This window comes from Vicia villosa, linkage group LG1, assembly GCF_029867415.1.
Source record: "Vicia villosa cultivar HV-30 ecotype Madison, WI linkage group LG1, Vvil1.0, whole genome shotgun sequence".
Classification (NCBI taxonomy): Eukaryota; Viridiplantae; Streptophyta; class Magnoliopsida; order Fabales; family Fabaceae; genus Vicia; species Vicia villosa.
Genome location: NC_081180.1, coordinates 165,018,742 through 165,039,069, shown reverse-complemented (window position 1 = coordinate 165,039,069; position 20,328 = coordinate 165,018,742). Strand labels below are relative to the sequence as shown.

At 34.5% G+C, this 20,328-nt stretch overlaps 1 protein-coding gene across 1 annotated transcript; it reads right to left on the bottom strand.

The window, feature by feature from the left end:
* Nucleotides 1–5,091: 5,091 nt before the first annotated feature.
* On the bottom strand, nucleotides 5,092–7,410 carry LOC131619953 (putative serine/threonine-protein kinase). The gene is made up of 6 exons (XM_058890994.1): nucleotides 7,237–7,410; nucleotides 7,023–7,144; nucleotides 6,590–6,806; nucleotides 6,195–6,432; nucleotides 5,959–6,106; nucleotides 5,092–5,678 (listed from the first exon to the last, which is right to left on the bottom strand). The coding sequence occupies exons 1-6, from the start codon at nucleotides 7,292–7,294 to the stop codon at nucleotides 5,340–5,342; spliced, it is 1,122 nt and encodes a 373-aa protein (XP_058746977.1). The 5' UTR covers nucleotides 7,295–7,410; the 3' UTR covers nucleotides 5,092–5,339.
* Nucleotides 7,411–20,328: the final 12,918 nt, after the last annotated feature.

The following is a 20,328-nucleotide window of genomic DNA, read 5'->3' as shown; positions in this document are numbered from 1 at the left end:
GTGCGTAAAGATGATTAATGGGACGATGACGCCTTTTAGGCAAGGTTATCTCTCAGCTATATAGGCTTGTGTGAACCCATCTAATCATTCTTTTTGGGTTCTTGTGCAAGTCTCTTGACAATAGACATGGGTGAACCCACCGAGGGTGTGTTTTGTAACCTAGTAGTGGTATTAACGTACTTCTGGATTCCCCGTACATGGGTATGGGTTGTATACTTGTTTTTTATACAATTGTATATTGTGTATGATGAGTCCAATGGTGGACGATTCCTTGTGTTTGCTCCGTACTTGTACCGAATGTGAGGATAACCCCGAATCATTGGTGGATTCGTTTTGTTATGCATGTACCCTTTAGATCCGAGTGGACCTATAGGATAGTCGGACTCATTGAGATCTAGTAATCTTATCCCATTCCAATTCTATCTTTTTCAGGTGGTTTGAGGCAAGACCGTGACAAAGGCAAGATGGACTAGCCCTTTGGCGTTTCTTGATAGATGCTTATCTTTTGTTCTGTTTTCGTGCCTATCTTAGTATTATATTTTGGATGATGTACTAGCTTATGCGATGTATTATTATAGCCATGATACATTCGGCTTTGTTGTACCTTGTACTGTGATGTACTTTATTTCCGCTGCGATATTATGCTATGTTGTCTTTATGTGCCATTATTACCATTACATGCATATTATTCTAGATATATATGTGTGGGGTGTTACAACGAGTCTCGTTTACTAAAATAACCTTATTAATAAGATAGTGGAGTAGTTAAATGAATTAAAATAAAATAAATAAGGGTAGGTTAGTGGAAAGAAATAATAAATATCACATTGATATTCTAAATGGACAAATAATTTGAGACAAATAAAAATATGAAATAGGACACCTATTGTGAGACGGAGGGAGTAGTATTATAAACACGTAGGAAAAAAATTATTCAAAAATTTAAGGGTAATTAAATAGTTTTCAAAATTTTATAAAATAGTAGGGACTAAAACTGAATGCATAAAATTTTTGTAGGGAGTAAAATATGTCATTTTTATAGGGACTAAAAATGAAATTTGAGATATTTACAGGAACCAAAAACATACTTAACCCTTTAGTTTATATTGCAATTAGACGTTCAAAATTTATTTAAATTTGTATTTTCTACTATTTTGTTGTGTGTGATGACTATGTTTAAAATTTTAATTTAAAAAATGAACTAATGAAATTATGATATTTTGAAATTGTGAAATTTTTTTAGGTATCGAAATTGTTTTCAGAGATTTGATCATCCGGTTCGACTGGTTTAATAAGTATATAATTTTGTTATGGATATCAGTTTATTCAATCAAATTATCTAATTTAATTCGATTTTGTTATTCGGTTCGACTAACAATCCAGTAATTTGACCAATAAACCAATAATTTAGTATCTTCACCGGTTTGATAACCGGTAATGTAGAGCGAGCTGATAGTGATAGATTGAATGAGAATGAAATATTTTAAAGAAAACTTGTTTTGAAAAGAAAAAAAAACACAAATAAGATTTTTTTTTTGTATTGGTTAACTTAGAAAAAAAAGATAAAATAAAGCCACTAATACTAAAAAATCACAGTCTATTATTAGTATTAAAGAAGAAATACGTTGACACTTATTTTTAATGGCGGCAATTATATAACAGTGACAGGACAGGACAACATAAATATTATAAAAAACATTATCTATAAATTTGAATTGTTAACTATATAAGAATTTAGGTGACGATTAGTTTTGTCTGTTACGTCATTTCCGTAATAAATGATTTGATTCAAGTTCAACTAACCTGAAAAATAGATTAACAAATTACAAATTAAAATGCTGACACTGGAGACTGAAAATTGCATGGCTTCAACTTTAATTCCTCCGCGCACTGCACACGGCAATGCAGCGCACTGAACACGGCAATGCTGCGCACTGAAAGCATTTCAATTGAATTTGATTAAACTCTTAAGTCGTTGATCTTACTTTCATAAATATTGTGCATTATTATCAAGTGGATCAATTTAAATATGTGTGTTACACTTCATTGTTATAGAAATATGTTTACTTGATACGAAATATTCATGATACTCAGTATCTAAGATACTAAGTATTCTTGACTATCAGTATAGTCACACAATAGTTTCTAGGACAGTAAGAGTACACATTAAAAAATTTATGTTACAATATTACTTTGAAAATTGTTTATTGACTTTGTTAACTTTAAAAAATAAATAAATAAATTCAAGACTAAGTTTAATTTACAGAATTCTTAACATTGCTCTTAAGACACAAATTAATATAAGAAAAAAATTTTAATTTTAAAATATTGGTATGACATAACAAATTAAAAGATTGATTGTATATAGGAGTATTGATTTATACTGCGTGCATTACGTTTAAACTCAATTTGTATAATTTTAATTCCTGTGTTTTTATCCTCTATATTGACAATAACATTATATAAAAATGATTAAAGAATAGTAATCTATTATTCAATACTCACAATGAAGTCTTACTTTATATTCAAATAAAGAATATCATCTACTTTAAGGATTTTATTATGACTACTAAATACGAGGTCTTATATGTTTATATAAACCTGTATAAAAATTAAAGTCTTGATGCAAATTAAAAAAAAAAAAAAAAAAAAGCAATTTGACTTATAAAATTTGTTCTAATAAAAAATCACTCCTTTCCACCTCTAAATAGATGTCTTTTTTGAATTTTATACACTTTTAAAATAATAATTACTTGCATTGATTTAAATGATAAAATGAGTGAGATTTAATTTAATAAGTTTACTAAAAATTATTAAAATATAATAAATAAGAAAAAATTATTAAATAATAATAATAAATATTTTTGTTCTATTATAGAATAGAAGTGATTGGAAAACGGAGGTTGTAAGATGCAACAACGGGTTTGAACTTTTAATGAGTTGAAGGAGAGGTTGACTCGCAAGGTTAGCACTCCCTAGAGGTCAACATTAATCGTGACTGGCTCACTATAAAAGTTTGTAGAATTTGAGTTTGAGATGAACTGGTGAGGTCATGACAGCAAGAGCTACCACAAAAGTTCTGTTGAGGATGAAATTGTAGACACTCCTGCAAGTAACTACAAAGAACCGAGAGTCTATTGTCTTGACGTCTCTTACTTTCCCATAGATACAACTGATCTAATGTTTCCCCACAGGCGGGTGATCGTGCCATTGAATGCTTGCAAGTCTGACCCTTCATTCGTCCACAAATTTTCTTTCTTGAAACCTATTTTCTCAGATAGCTCTAGATACATTATGATGTAATGGATTTTTCACAACGACATGATCCATGCTTCCTTGAAGAGGAGATGGTGGATCTCATGCGGCGTGAGCATCAACAACAATGTCAGTTATTTCACCTACATAGGCGGCGCGAGTGACTTAAGATCCAACCATCGTCGAAAGATCTGGTGATCATATATTTGGAGATTCTGAAGATCGAACTTGATCCGCTACCAGAATAGATAGAAAATAGTTGATCTGAAGTTCATTCTCAAGAACTATGATCTACTAGGTTGAGAAAGCTTCCAATCGGAGAATCGAAGTGATAATGTTTAATTGTGGAGAATGCGAGAATTAGATGTCAATTCTCAAATACAACGCCTCTGTTTCGTTATGTAACTAAAATTGATCGCAAAACGGAGGTTATATGATGCGACAATATGCTTGAACTTCTGATGCGGTGAAGGAGAAGTTGACCTGCAAGGTTAACACTCCAACGCTCAATTCAGTATATATATATATATATTTCAAATCAATATCGAAAGTGTATGTTTTCTAACATTGTGAAGGTTTTGAGAGAAAATTATATTTATATGTGCTGGAGAATCAAGCACAAAAATGAGAGAAAAATGATGTTTGATTCGAGTGATAAGCAAAAGGTATGATTTGAGTCAGAAGACAAAGTGATTTGAATAAAGATCTGAAACATATGAAAAACTCATATATATATATATATATATATATATATATATATATATATATATATATATATATATATATATATATATATATATATATATATATATATATATATATATATATGATTTGAGTCATGATTCGAGTCATGAAAATGTTTGATTTGAATCAAATGAGAGAGTGGCAAACCATAGAAATGCAATTTTCATGATTCGAGCCATGATTTGAATCAAAAGGTGCTATAATTTGAATCATGACAACTTCAAAGTTTTTCTGCAGTCCCTGATTCATTTGATTCGAGTCATGAGATGTGTGATTCGAACCATATGCATAGAATCTCAAAATTTTACAATTTTAAAGATGTTTTGAGATTCTACCAATGTCATGACTTGAACATACTCAAATATAGTTCTTGATTAAAAAAATCATAACATTCTTCAAATGAACACACTAGTTAAAATGTTGGTGTCGCTACTCATGTGGAACATGCAATACTTTGTTTAAAATGTTGGTGTCGCTACTCATGTGGAACATGCAATACTTTGTTATGTCAACTCGACTCCAAGTCAAATTAGTACTGGCTTGGGGAACTGAATGTCCATTCCTTAAACTCAGTGCTTGCACATTATTTCAAGATACACTTCATAGAGATGTTTCATAGGGTGTAGTAGTTGAATATTTCTAAAGGACCTCTAAAATATTTATCCATGTTCTTCTTTTCCACATTCATGGTAGCATTCATGTCAATGCTTTCTTGAAGAATATCTCTAGGATAAGTTTTTCTCTAGAAGTTGTTCGACCTCACCCATGTTGATACTGACATATCAGTCTATCTTTGCTTACAACGGTATATGACAGTTGCTAGGATAACATAACATAATTAAAATTTCAAATAAAAATCATTATCTATATAGTAGACCAAATAAAACACTATCTACAAAAATGATTTTTTATTTTATTTTATAGATAGTCTTTCCCATAATAAATATTGCTTCATTCAAGTTCAACTAACTTGGAAAATTGACTACAAAATTACATGTTCAAAATCTCACTGAGCTATCCAATACAAGTCAAAACAAAAATCTTTATATATATAGAAGGCAATGCCAATTCCAAAAAATAAAAATAAAATAATAAAACAACAAAAAAACCAATTAATCAAAATGGCATAAGCTAGCCCAACCCTAAGGAAAAAAAATGATTATGAACACATCAATAGGATTTTATCTATACACATGACTAATTTGACACTAACCTAGTAAAAATCATGTACAAAAATGCACAGATGTAAAAAAAAACTGCTAATTAAATAGGACGAAGATTCGTCACATATCATTAGCAGAAGATTTTTTTTTAAAAATCGATAGAATTATCGATTTGGATTAACGGGCGAGATTTCCCACACTCCAGATGGAGCTTGCGAAGGTTGTTCCTGACGAGCCCGATTCTTGTGGCGAGCTTGTTATCATGTTCTGTTTTATTCTGATGTTTCTGAGATCAGCAACAAAACCTGGTTTTGAAATGTGAACATCTTTGAGATCGACATTATTATTGGTCAATATTTCTACAACCTCTGACATTCGTGGCCGTAATCTTGCGGTTTCTTGCACGCAAAGTAATCCAACTGTGAGGAATTTTGTGGCTTCTTTGTCTGAATAGTTTCTATTAAGCACAGGATCAACAATTCTTAATAGATCCTTGGCCATATAAGCTGCATAAGCCTGCAAACATGTTCAAACCAGTTGACATTAGTGTGTGCTTTGTCTAATGTTGACAATTTTGGTTCCTATATTCTACAATGGTCATTGACTAATTTATTCCTCAAAGTGAGGCTGAATTTATGTAGCTCTCCCTGTAGCACCGACACCGACACTTGTGACCATGTTAAATTTATTCATTTTCTCAAATTATTACCAGTGTTGATATTGATGTATCAGTATCAGTGTCGTGTCTGGTGTCTGTGCTTAATAGGTAGCTATACAAGAAGGCAAAATATCTTACCTTTTCGACAATGAAACGTTCGATATCTTTATAGGCATCTACAACAGCCAAGCCAGTGATAACTTGCAAAAGCAATACTCCAAAGCTATAAACATCTGATTTCCTTCTTAGTTGTCCAGAACTAGCATACTCAGGAGCCAAATAACCCCTGTCGAACGAATTACATTAGTCAATGTCCCTGCAAGGATTCATATTATCAATCACTGTATAGTTTTTTTCTTAATGTAAACACTTACAATGTCCCTGCAACTCTAGTGCTAATGTAAGATTTCTCATCTCTCATTAGTTTCGCCAAACCGAAATCAGCAAGTTTAGGTGTAAAACTTCTGTCAATTAGTATATTCTTTGTTTTGATGTCTCTATGCACTATATGAGGCTTCAACTCCTCATGAAGATACGAAAGTCCACGAGCCACGCCGATTGATATACTCTTCCTTTCCTCCCAACTGAATCTCTCCCTTTTATCCTCCGAACCTATCAATCAAAAGCCACAACAAGAACCATAGTTCATTTCGAGCTCATTCAGATAATATTCCAACCTCAAGTTCACTGCACCGTTATTCTGAGATTCAGAGACGGTGCAGTGGACTTGAAGTCGAGGGAAAATTGAAAAAAAGTTAAAATGAAGTACCTAAGAAAGTGTGATGGAGGCTATTATTCTCCATGTAATCATAAACCAAGTATCTTTTTGCTCCTTCAACACAACACCCTTTAAGGCTAACAAGATTATGATGCTTCATATTTGCTAGTGCAGCCAATTCCGCAACAAATTCCCTCTCTCCTCTCATGGATTCAATCTCAATAGAAAGCACTTTCACAGCAACAAAAGATCCATCCTTAAGCCTCCCCTTTAAAATTCAATTAAATCCTAATCAGTTTTTCCATCAAATAAAAATAATTATTAATAGTCTCCTTAAAACAGCTCAGCTGATAGCTGTGCAGTGACATCCAACTATAGGATGCAGATTCGAACCAGCGACATCCCAGATGAAATTTCGAATTCCGGCCACTAGACTACTAGAGAAAAAAATAATATAATTACAAGAAAGTAAATAATATCTAACCTTATAAACAGAGCCAAATCCACCTTGTCCAATTTTTTCACTGAAATTACCAGTAGCAGATTTCAGTTGTTGATAAGTGAATATACGAAAGCTTCCATCATTAATCTCTCCATCATCAAAATCTACATAGTTTACAAACTAAACAGATCAAAACATAGTTAACAAAAACAAAACATCATTTTAATGTTTAATTAAAGTATATATTTTTAATTACCATTGTTGTTAACTTCACTGGAACATGAAAATAAACAACCAGGAAAAGAGAACTTCATGACTCAGAACAAAAAAGGTAGCAGATTTGGTTGGTGATAGAATTAGGTGTATATATATATATATAAGAGAAAATGGACACGTTTGAAAGAAGAAAAAAACACGGTCTAATTAGTTAAGCTCAAAATATTTATTAACCTTTGACAATTTCGTTTTGTAATTCTTGTCAACTTGTTTTTTTTTTTTTTGTAGCTAAGTCTAAATTGACGACTGATTCATTTATGAGATAAGGTTTGTGAAGGACAGAAAAGACAAAATCTTGTTCGTAAAGTTTGTAAGAAAATGTTATTATAATTATATAGTAATATGAAATAAGGACATGCTTATGGAATTTTGTAGATATAAGTATACCTGGATAGTCGAGTAAACATTAAACAGCATACTTGTGTACACACTTAAAAAGTTATCCTAATTCTATCACCAACCAAATCTGCTACTTTTTGTTATATATTATATATTCAAGATTATTCATATCATCTATAATTTTTCATTTTTATCTGTTAGAGATTTAATATGATTCTTATATGTCATAATATTTTTTCGAGATCATTTATTTGCTAGCTTTAAGGTTTATATCATACATTTGTGAAAGAGTGGTTACCTCATCATCATCTTCATAATTAGTCAAAAAGATAAAGGGTTACCTCTTCACTTGAATCTTCATATGAGTCTGTGTAAGAATAAGATTTGATTCTTCATTTGTTCTTTAGTTTTGATGATAACAATACATTGTTTCTTAGACAACAATGTTGTACCATAATGGCTTTGTCTAGTGTGTAGATGAATGCTAACATGTTCTGACTCTAAAGAAGTGACATGTGACGTCATCAGTTTCTGAACTCAACACACTATGACTCTAGAGAGATATCAAAGTGTGCTTTACAAGGATAAGTCAAGTACTGGAATGCTTTTTGACAATGCTTTTAAAAGAATGCTCATCAATTGGCTTCTGAATCTGATAAAGGAGCTTTTGAAGATTTTCCAAGCTTTGATATTCTACACTGCACAAACTTCTGCACTCAACACACTATGACTCTGGGGAGATATCAAAGTGTGCTTTACAAGGAGAAGTCAAGTACTGGAATGCTCTTTGACGATGCTTTTGAAAGAATGCTCATCAAATGGCTTCTGACTCTGTTAAAGGAGCTTTTGAAGATTTTCCAAGCTCTGATATTCTACACTGCACAAGTTTTGAAGATTATGAAGACCAAGTTCTGAAGACTTTGGAGACCAAGTTCTAAAGACTCTGAAGAAAATGTTCTGAAGACTCTCATACAGCTTTTGATCCATATAAAATATGCTTCATCAACACGTATTATGAAGCCTCTGAAAATTAGAAGATAAGATCAAAAAGGTTTTACCTGAGAAAAATAACACATGGTACAAGATCAAATATTTCTTCCACTACACTGATTTTTGTGGATTAAGGATAGTACTATTGTATCATTTTGTCTCCCATTTTTTCCTGATCGTTATGCAAGGATACATCTAATAAATTGTGGAATTCCATCTTCACCCTTCAACGGATCTTTCTTTGCCTATATAAAGAAGACTTAGAAGAATAGAAAAATAACTTTTGCACAACAATCTTTTGAACAAAAACGCTAAAACTCTATGTGATAGATGAAATTCTAGTAACACACGCTCGATGTCAAACTGGATGTTATGACATCCACAATTACGCAGCACAGACAGTAATAACAGAACATCATAAAAACAATAAAGAACACACAGAATTGTTCACCCAGTTTGGTTCAAACAACCTACTCTGGAGGCTACCAAGCCAGGGATGAAGTCCACTATTAGTAGTATCAATTCAAAGCTAAACTCCCCCGTTTACAACTTCTCACTTAATCACTACCCAATGACCCTTCTACCTAGGTTCTCCCTAGATATGGAATATCTCCATTCCACTCCCCCCTCAATCACAACAGTGATTACACATAAACAAATAACAATTACAGATAGAAGACACTCTTGAAAAACACACCTTGATCTGCTTAAAAGCTTCAATCAAGAGACACACACTCGTGCTTAAAAGCTTAGAGTGACATTACACAAACACAAACTATTCCAACGCAATCATCAAGGACAATTGGTTGGATCACACGAGACAGTTACAGAACAACAGTTCTTCACAATACAAAATCTTCTGTCTGCGTTCTAAAATAGGATTGCAGTCCTTTTATATGCAGTCTTGGGCCTTGGGCTTTTTAAGAAACAAATTAGGGTTAACCAAGTTAACCTAATTCACACGCCATCTGTCTGTTACACAATATGCTGTCAGCAGGATCTTTTGGACGAAATATTTAGCACTCAATAAAAGGTTTCCTAAACTGATAATGAGATAAATCAGGAAACACATTTAATAAACAATAACAGCTCCTTCTATCACACACAGATGTCATGACATTGATCATGACATTCACTACAAACCCTGTATTAGCTTCACACATATGCAACCTACATAATACAATATCAACCAGGTATGTTTTACCATTAATGCAGCCAACATGAAAACACCTTCAATCTCCCCCTTTGGCAAATTTTTGGCTAAAACAACCTGTCACACCATACTAGAAAAATACTTGCAGCGGACACAAGATAACCAAAACACAATAAAACAAGCTAATACAAAACAGACAGCATACATCGTCAGTATGCACACAGTGCTTAGACAAACCAGACAAACAGCCACAAGAGTATCACAAGCACAAACAGATCAACACAAAAAATAAGCAAATTAGTATTGTTGATCACACACAACCACCATTCTTGTTGTTCTGGGGTGACATGTATTACTTTATCTCCCCCTATTTGGCCACAAAAGTTGCCAAAGCCAACAGAAGTGTCTTCTCCACCTGTTTTTTTTACTCTATGGTTCTTCAAGGATGCAGAGTCTCAACTTGCTTCGCAAGTTCTCAAACTGTGTAGCATCAAGAGTTTTTGTGAAGATGTCATTGATTTTGTTAGAAGCATTCTCATCACTCTTGTTAGGATCATCTTTAATATGCATCATATGTACCATTCGCATACTTGCTTCATTCAGGGTTCTTACAGGGTTAGTCACTTCTGTATGTGTGTGTGGACAAGGTATTGTTTTAAGTGAAATGAACCGAGATTGTTGAGGCATCTCAACAATGTGAGTTATCTCTAAACCTGTTTCTGAGGGAAAATTGCACTTTGTGATCATACTAGGGCTATTGTGGTGGGATGTTAGCTGAAAGTCCTCCTGGATATCTAGCTTGTTGGTAATATCTAGATCAGTGGTTGACTTTTGCACGAGGTTCCATTTGTCTTCCACCTTGCTTTTGATGTAGTAAGGCATAGTTACGACATTCCACTCTATATTCTGGTGAGATACACCAAGGTGTGTCCAGCATGATTTAAACTAGTTTAACAGATTTGTAGGAATCATACCTGTCATCAGCTTAGCATCTTCAGTTGTGATTACAAGAATCCTGCTCTCCTTGCTTTCTTGATCTTTCAAGTGTGGGTGTGAGTCTAGTGCTTTTTCCATCCAGAATCTTGAGACTTGGTCTATCTCTAGTGTCTTCTTTCTCAGGGGATCCTGACTGTCGATGGATACCATCCTTGGGACAGTGTTTAGAGCAGTGATTTCCCTTTGAATGATTCTTTGAATATTTACTGAAGAACATTCATCAATCCCAGATGCTTTATTTGTCTCAATTTGCACAATTGAGTTCTCAGCAAATTTTGATGTTAAGACATCTGTGTTGACATTGACATGATCTGTTGAGTGAGTCAACTCACTTCCTTCTACAATATCCTTCATGACTGTTTTGTTCTTGTTTGTAACCGAAAAGCCCCTATCCTTTTTTTGATGTTTGTTTCGCCTGGATTTCCTTTTTCTAGAGTTTCCTGCTTTCTTTACAGCCTTCTCTTCATGTGTGTCATGGCTTGAGTGATTAGCGTTCACCCAAGGCTTTTGTTGTGCCGCCTTCTCTTTAGTCAGGTTTTCCTGTTGAGGGGTATTTCTATTGGAAGATGCCTGAGTTTAAGGGCAAGAGAACCTCGGGTGACCTAACTTACCACATTGATAGCACCTTTTGGCTGAGATAGGAGTGTGTTGAGCCTCTTGTTTTGCCTTCTTTCCCTTCTTCGTGTCTTGTACCTTTCCCTCTAGATCAACAATGCTCATCATGAGTTTTACTCTTTCTTCTTGTAACAGGGCATAATCATTTTCATATATCGTCAATCTTTTGCTCAATTCTCCATTTAGTACACACATCTCAGAGTATCCAGTAGCTAGTTCTTTGCTGGTGAGTTCTTTAATATAGATCTCATCATCAGACTCATCCATTTCTTCTATCAGGATTCTTGTTCTAGGAACAGGAGTTTCCGATTTGATGGTTCTTTCTTGATCTTTTTCTTCATTTTTCCTTTTGGTCATGGGATAAGTAGTCAGTGACTTGGAATTTTTAGGCTCCCATAGATAACAATTATTTTCAGATCTGACTCCTTTCATGACTTCTTCATTTTCTTTATTTTCTTTAGTGAATTTGACATACATTCCTTTATCACACAATTGGCTGATGCTTATAAGGTTTGCGGCCAATCTTCTTTTGTGGGCATCCTTAGAGAGGTGTGTGCTATTAGAGCAACATTCTTAGCTATCCCCGATTGCTTCCTGTTACAAGTATCATGTTCAAGTTTGACTTGTTGAGTTTGGTCTGGGTATCCAAATAGTCTGAAACAGAACGACTTTATGTGACCAAATCTACCACAGTGATGACACCTCCATTTTTGGAACCTTTTCTTTGAATGCCTCCTTCTTATGTTTCCTTGATGTTGTGACATTTGGATTGACATCTGGTTAGTCACACAAGTCTTGGGTTCTGTCCTCCTGAGTCCAGAGATTAGTTCCTCTTTAGCCACATATCCCACTCCAGATATATCTCCTATTCTTTGTCCGGATTCCAGAATTTCTTCTAGAGTATCAGTTCCATTGTTCAGCATTTTGAATGACTTGGTTATTTGATCAAGTAGGTGATTCAACATGCTTACTTCACTACTGAGGGAGTCTATGGTTGCAAGATGTTTATTCTTCTCAGTTTCTAGCTCTCTTATGATTATCTCTTGCTTCTCCACTTGTTTGCAGACTTCAGCATTCTTCATAGACAACTTCTTGTATGAGGCAGCTAGTTCATCAAAAGTTAGCTCATCATCACTGGAATCATCATCAGATTCATAGATTCTTGTTGAAACTGTGACATGTCTTGCAGTTTCTTCTTCTGAATCTGAGTCTTCGTCAGACCAAGTAACAGTCAGTCTTTTCTTTTGCTCCGTGTGGTAGGTAGGACATTCAGCTCTAATGTGTCAGACTCCTTCACATCCATGACACTGAACCCCTTTTCCTAGATTGGGCTTCTCCTCAGCTTTGAATCTTTTGCTTGAGTCATAGGTCTGACTGATGTCATAGGAAGTGTTCTTGACATTGGGTCTGGACTTCTGATCAACTCTTTTAATAAGTCTGCTGAATTGTTTTCCAAGCATGGCTATGGCGTCTGATAAATTCTTATCACTTCCACCATTGCTTTCTTTTGAATTATCACATGTGTTGGTGACAAAAGCGATGCTTTTGTTCTTCTTTTCAACAGGCTCACAGATGCTTGACTCAAAGGTTTGTAGAGAACCAATAAGTTCGTCCAGCTTCATGTTGTTGATGTCTTGAGCTTCCTCTATGGCAGTTACCTTCATATCAAATCGCTTAGGCAGTGATCTGAGGATCTTCCTTACCAGTTTTTCTTCAGTCATTTTTTCTCCTAAGGCTGCTGAGTTGTTTGAAATCTCGCGGACATTCATGTAAAATTCATAAATGGTTTCATCCTCTTTCATCTTGAGATTTTCAAACTTAGTGGTAAGCATTTGAAGTCTCGACATCTTCACCTTGGACGTGCCTTCATGTGCTGTTTTGAGAATATCCCAAGCTTCTTTAGCCAGCTCATAGTGTTGCACAAGTCTGAATATGTTCTTGTCAATACCATTGAACAGTGCACTTAGGGCCTTGGAATTGCCCAAAGCTAACTCTTCTTCAGATTTGCTCCATTGAGTTTCAGGCATTAGAACAGTGGTTCCATCTTCCAAAATTTTCTCAGGATGTTTCCATCCACTTTCAACAGCTCTCCAGGCCTTGCTGTCCACTGACTTAATGACTGCTACCATACGAGGTTTTCAGTAGTCATAGTTAGAGCCATCCATGATAGGTGGTCTGTTTCCAAACACTAATAGTTCCTTCTCCATAGTACCAGAATTTTGTTATCCCTAGATCTCACCCAGATGTAAACAGGCAGGGTGCCTGCTCTGATGCCAATTGAAAATTCTAGTAACACACACTCGATGTCAAACTGGATGTTATGACATCCACAATTATGCAGCACAGACAGTAATAACAAAACAACATAAAAACAATAAAGAACACACAGAATTGTTTACCCAGTTTGGTTCAAACAACCTACTCTAGGGGGGCTACTAAGCCAGGTATGAAGTCCACTATTAGTAGTATCAATTCAAAGCTAAACTCCCCCGCTTACAAATTCTCACTTAATCACTACCCAATGACCCTTCTACCTAGGTTCTCCCTAGATATGGAATATCTCCATTCCACTCCCCTCAATCACAGCAGTGATTACACATAAACAAATAACAATTACAGATAGAAGACACTCTTGAAAAACACACCTTGATCTGCTTAAAAGCTTCAATCTAGAGACACACACTCGTGCTTAAAAGCTTAGAGTGACATTACACAAACACAAACTATTCCAACGCAATCATCAAGGACAATTGCTTGGATCACACGAGACAGTTACAGAACAACAGTTCTTCACAATACAGAATCTTCTGTCTGCGTTCCAAAATAGGATTGCAGTCCTTTTATATGCAGTCTTGGGGCTTGGGCTTTTTAAGAAACAAATTAGGGTTAACCAAGTTAACCTAATTCACACGCCATCTGTCTGTTACACAATGTGCTGTCAGCAGGATCTTTTGGACGAAATATTCAGCATTCAATAAAAGGTTTCCTAAACTGATAATGAGATAAATCAGGAAACACATTTAATTAACAATAACAGCTCCTGCTGTCACACACGGATTTCATGACATTGATCATGACATTCACTACAAAACCTGTATTAGCTTCACACATATGCAACCTGCATAATACAATATCAACCAGGTATGTTTTACCATAATTGCAACCAACATGAAAACACCTTCAATAGAAAAGCACCAAGCAAGGAAATTTTATTCATACACTAGCTCTCAAACACTTTTGTGTTACTCATTGTATTTATTTTGTGTAATATGCTTATTTAGAAGCATTCTTGTAAAACACTATGTATCTCAACTTTTGAGTTGATTTTATTCCTTGAGAGACTATGGTATAGTTAGAATTCTCAAGAAGACATTGACAGTAAGTGTTTGTGGTTGTAATAAAGTTTGGTTATAGTGGATTAAGTCCTTGTGAGAAGGCGAAATCACCTTGGAGGGTGGAGTGGAGGTAGCTTCGTTAATAGCGAACCAGGATAAAAATATTGTGTTTATTATTTTTATTCTAAGTTCTTTATTTAATTGTCTTGGATAGCAAAAAAAATTCATTCTTGAAACCTAATTCAACCCCTCTTTTCTTGTGTTTACTTAACCTTCGATTGACATCAGAGCTCCTATTCTTGTATTAATTGTTTATCAAACACTTCACCGTGTCAGATAAAGATCTAGAAATATTTGTTGAAACACAATGGCAGGAGTCCCTCCACCAGCTCCACCCGTTATTAATTACATAGATCATTATAATGTCAAAACTCCAGTTTTTGATGCAGAAAATTTTGATTATTGGAAAGACATAATTGAAAGTTTCTTTCTTGGCCATGACAAATATCTATGAGCAATGGTAGTTGATGGCTACGTTCATCCTGTTGGTGCTAGTGGTAACAAATTAGAAATAAGAGTGATGACTGAACAACAAAAGAAAGGCTACAAAAATCATCACAAAGCTAGAACCATTCTTCTTAATGTTATTTCATACATTGAGTATGAAAAGATCACAAATAGAGACACAATTAAGTCTATATTTGATTCTTTAAGAATGACTCATGAAGGAAATGCTCAAGTGAAATAAACCAAGGAGCTAGCCTTGATACAGAAGTATGAATCCTTCAAAATGGAGGACAACGAAATAGTTGAAACATGTTCTCAAGCTTTCAAACTCTAGTTGCAGTGCTGAAGATTCTGAACAAAGGTTATTCTACTACAGATCATGTTAAGAAGATTATCAGAAGCTTACCTAAGAGATGAAGGCATATGGTAAGCACGCTAAAACTGTCTAAAGATCTAAACAACACTACTCTTGAGGAACTTGTTAGTTCTTTGAGAAGTCCTGAAATAGAGCTTGAAGAGCATGAGCTTCGAAAGAAAGCAAAATTTGCGGCTCTGAAATCTATAGGAAAGTATGAAAAGACTAATTCCTTTCAAGCTAAAGAGGAATCTTAAGAAGATTCTAAAGAAGAAGATGAGTTGTCTCTTCTCTCCAAAAGAGTTAACCAACTCTGGAAGAAAAGACAAGGTAAGCTTAAAGGATCATGAAGGACAAGTTTTCGCTCCAAATCTACTTCTGGGTAGTAGAAGTCAGATGCTAGCAAAGACATCACATGATTTGAATGCAAAGAGTCAGGTCACTACAAAAACGAATGTCCCAAACTCAAAAAAGACAAGCCCAAGAAGAAAGTCTTCAGAGGGAAGATGAAAGGACTGGTGGATACCTGGTATGTTTCCAATTCTTCAGAAGATAAATCTGAGGAAGAACATGCAAATGTGGCGCTTATGGAAAGCATAAAGGCATCTGATAAAAACACTTCATTAGAATCTGAGTCAGACTCTGAAGAGGTATTTCTTAACCTATCTCGTTCTGAATTAGAATTATGCTTATCTGATATTATAGAAAAGTATCAGAGACTTCATAACAAATACAAGGATCTGAAACAAGTCCATGTATCTGAATCTGAAGCACATAGTAAACTTAAGAAAGAATTCTCCATTTTAAATGAAGAAAAATTATTCTTAAGAATGAAAACTCCACCCTTAAAAGCAAGAGTTCAAAACTTGAGGAAGAAATTCTTTCAGAAGATTTTGTAGACTCTGATAATGTCATAATGAAATATGACAAATCTTTTCATACATTTTTGGCTAAAAACATAGATAGAAGTAAAATGGCTTCAATGATCTATTGAGTTAGAAAAAATGGAAGAAGAGGAGTTGGTTATGTGCCTAAAGAAAAACCTATTTTAAAACCTAAAGCAAAACCAAAATCTATTTATTTCCATTTATCTTATGCATATATACACAACATGATTATTCTCTTCAGAGACCCAAGTTCTCTAAGAACCCTGGGAGAACTAACCAGAAAAGACCCAAAGAGATGTGGGTACCTAAGGATTGGATAATATATGTTGCACACATCATTAATAACTCATTTAAAACACATGTCATGGTACCTAGACTCTGGATGATCACGAGACATGACGGATATAACACATATGTTTCTAAGCTTGCAACTTAAGCCTAGTGGCTTCGTGAGTTTCAGAGGTGATCAGGAAGGGAAGATCGTAGGCTCCGAAATAGTTGGTAAAGTTTCTCCCACTTCTATTAAGAATGTTTTACTTGTTGATGGATTAATGCAGTATCTATTGTCCATAAGTCAATTAAGTGATAATGGTTATGATATAATCCTTAATCGAGAGTCTTGTAAAGCTATTAGTAAGAAAGATGGCTCCATTCTTTTCATGGTGGTGAATTTGAAAATAAGCATTTTGGAAAAAAATTTGATGAAAATGGAATTTCCCATGATTTCTCTTGCCCTAGAACTCCACAACAAAATGGATTTGTAGAGGGGAAGAATATGACTTTGTATGAAATGGTGAGAACCATGATTAATAAGATTAACATGGAATAGCACTTTTAAGATAAGGCAATTAACACCATGTGTTATATTCAGAACAGGATCTCTATAAGACTTACTTTAGGTAAGACTCCTTATGAATTGTGGAAGAACAGAAAACCCAACATTTCATATTTTCATTCTTTTGGATGTGATTTTTTATTCTAAACACTAAAGACAATATGAACAAGTTTGATTTTAAGAAACAAAACTGTATAATGTTAGGATACTCTGAACACTCAAAAGGCTATAGAGTATATAATACTGAAAAATAAATTGTTAAGGAATCAATTCATGTGAGATTTGATGATAAGCTTGACCGTGAAAAGTCAAAGCTAGTTGAGAAGTTTGCATATCTAGAGATTACCTATTCAAGCTTTGAAGGAAAAGAACTCGCCCATAAAGAATCTGAGACAAAGGACTCTGAAGATGTTCAACCAGAAGTTGTTGAAGTTTAGACTCCTCTAAGGAAGCACAGACAAAGATCTTCATATTCTGAAGAATTGATTATAGGTGACAAAATTGAACCAATCAAAACCAGATCCTCATTCAAACCTTCTAAAGAGACGCTTCTGGGTTTGGTCTCACTCATAGAACCTACATCTTTTGATGAAGCACTTTTGGACACTAAGTGGATTTTGGCGATGCAAGAAGACCTAAATCAATTCTCCAGAAATGATGTTTGGGATTTTGTGCCTAGACCCAAAAGAACTCGTGTTATTGGAACTAAATGGATTTTCATAAACAAGATGAATGAGAAAAGGAGAAGTGGTAAGAAACAAGGCCAGACTGGTGGCACAAGGTTATAGTTAACAAGAAGGGATTGACTATATGTTGAAGCGGTACAGCGGCAAGCAACAAAATTTTTGGAAATATTTATCCGGGAATTATCGTGTCCACAGAGATGGTCGTTAGAATGCCGTTCAACGGTTGCTACGGTTTCGAGCTTGAGTTTGAATAAATTGAAATATGAAAACGGAAAAGTAAATATTAACACAAAAATAATACATTCTTTGGGAAGAGAATAACTTATCTGGTTTGAATCTAAACTACTCCTCACAAACTTAGATTTATCACTCCGCCGCACTCAATCTACAATACTCATCAAAATCACCACATATCCCTCACATCAATGTCCATTTCTGCAACACCGACGAGAGTTCAACCAAATTGCTCTTTCGATGATGTCTCAACCGATCGAACAACAGAGAGGCATTAAATTTAGATATTATGTGGATGTTAACCCCAATCCTATGTCTAGAATCTAAAGCTAATAGATATACCCCTAATCAAGATTCATGATGTCTATTTCTACAACAACGCAAATCCAAAGCATTTAAGCAAAAAGATCAAGGAAACACCGATTAAGATTTGTAAAGCAAACTTTATACAACTAGTAGAAAGAATAACAAACATCCATGGGTTTAGAGTAATTTACATACAAACTCAACAAAAGAGAAATAAAAAGAGAAGAGAAGAAGAAGAACCAAACATTTCTTGGTTTGTCAACACTAATCGATGAGAAATTCAACCTCCGATCATCAAGATGCAAGCTCCATAGTTGTTTTCTAAGCTAATCTATCCAAAAAAATGTTTAGTGATGGAGTGGGAGAAAAAAATACCCAAATCATAACCTAAAAATGTGATTTTTCCCTAATTAATGATTTTCCAAACCGCCCAGACCGCGCTTAGCACCCTCAACAGAAAGATGAAATCTTGTTTTGGGCATAACTTGAGAACCGTAACTCTGATTTACGCCCGGTTCAAAGTGTGGGAAAGCTTATTCCATGCTCTATCTAACAATTAATAAAGGGAAACCAAATTGATGATTTTTATCATCCTTATTTTGAGCCTTATCCGCCGATGAATTGCTCAAAATCGCGTGTTTGAAGCGGTGTCTTTGTCACTTTATTGCTCATGCTCCAAATACACATCAATACCTACGAAATGAAGATAAAACTATCAAACGGTACATAAATGAATCAAAAACACAAATTATACACAATATGTACAAATATAACGAAAACATACGCATTCACGCACAAGTTGAGGAAAAAGAGACGATAAGTGCCGCAAAACTATATACACAAATAAGTACAATTTGGAACTTATCACTACACTAAGACCTTTGCACCAGTTTCCAAGTTAAAGTCTATTTGTCTCTTAATTTCTTTTTTTGTTAATCACAACATCATCTAATATTATATGGATATTAAAAGTACATTTCTGAAGGGCTACATAACTGAAGAAGTGTATGTACACCAACCTCCTGGATTTGAAAATCACAAAATCCAATTTTTGTTTTCAAACTTAAGAAATCATTGTATGGTCTAAAACAAGCTCCTAGAGCATGGAATGTAAGACTAAGCAATTTTCTTTTAGAAAATGATTTTACTAGAGGAAATGTTGACACTACTTTGTTCTATAAAACATTCAAATATGAAATTCTAGTAGTTCAAATATATATTGATGATATTATATTTAGTTCTGCTAATACTACCTTGTGAAAGGAGTTTCTAAGTTTATGTAGATTGAATTTGAGATGAGTCTGATGGGAGAACTCAAGTTCTTGTTGGGAATCCAAATTAACCATAGCTCATAAGGAATATTTATCCATAAGAGCAAGTACACCAAAGAACTTCTGAAGAAGTTTGACATGTCAGAATGCAAGCTAGCCAAGACTCCAATGCATCTTACATGTATTATGGAGAAGGATGAGGTAAGCAATAAGGTAGATCAGAAGGTATACAAAGGTATGATAGGTTCTCTCTTATACTTAACTGCTTCTAGACCTGACAGTTTATTCAGTTTCTGTTTATGTGCTTACTTCTAATCAGGTCCTTTAGAATCACACTTAACATCTGTTAAGAGGATTTTTAGTTATTTAAAAGGTACTACTAACCTTGGCTTGTGTTACAGAAAATAAAAAGAGTACAAGCTAGTAGGTTATTATGATGTTGACTATGCTGGAGATAGGCTAGAGAGAAAAAGCACTTTTGGAAGTTGTTAGTTTATGGGTGAGAATTTGATCTCATGGTCCAGCAAGAGGCAATCAACAATTACACGTTCAACAACAGAAGA

Excerpts from the sequence above, each read along its gene's own strand:
- LOC131619953 (XM_058890994.1), bottom strand. The coding sequence starts at position 7,294 with ATGAAGTTCTCTTTTCCTGGTTGTTTATTTTCATGTTCCAGTGAAGTT. Across the intron at positions 6,807-7,022 it reads GATTTGGCTCTGTTTATAAG|GGGAGGCTTAAGGATGGATC; the intron begins GTTAGATATTAT and ends TGAATTTTAAAG. Across the intron at positions 5,679-5,958 it reads AACGTTTCATTGTCGAAAAG|GCTTATGCAGCTTATATGGC; the intron begins GTAAGATATTTT and ends ACATGTTTGCAG.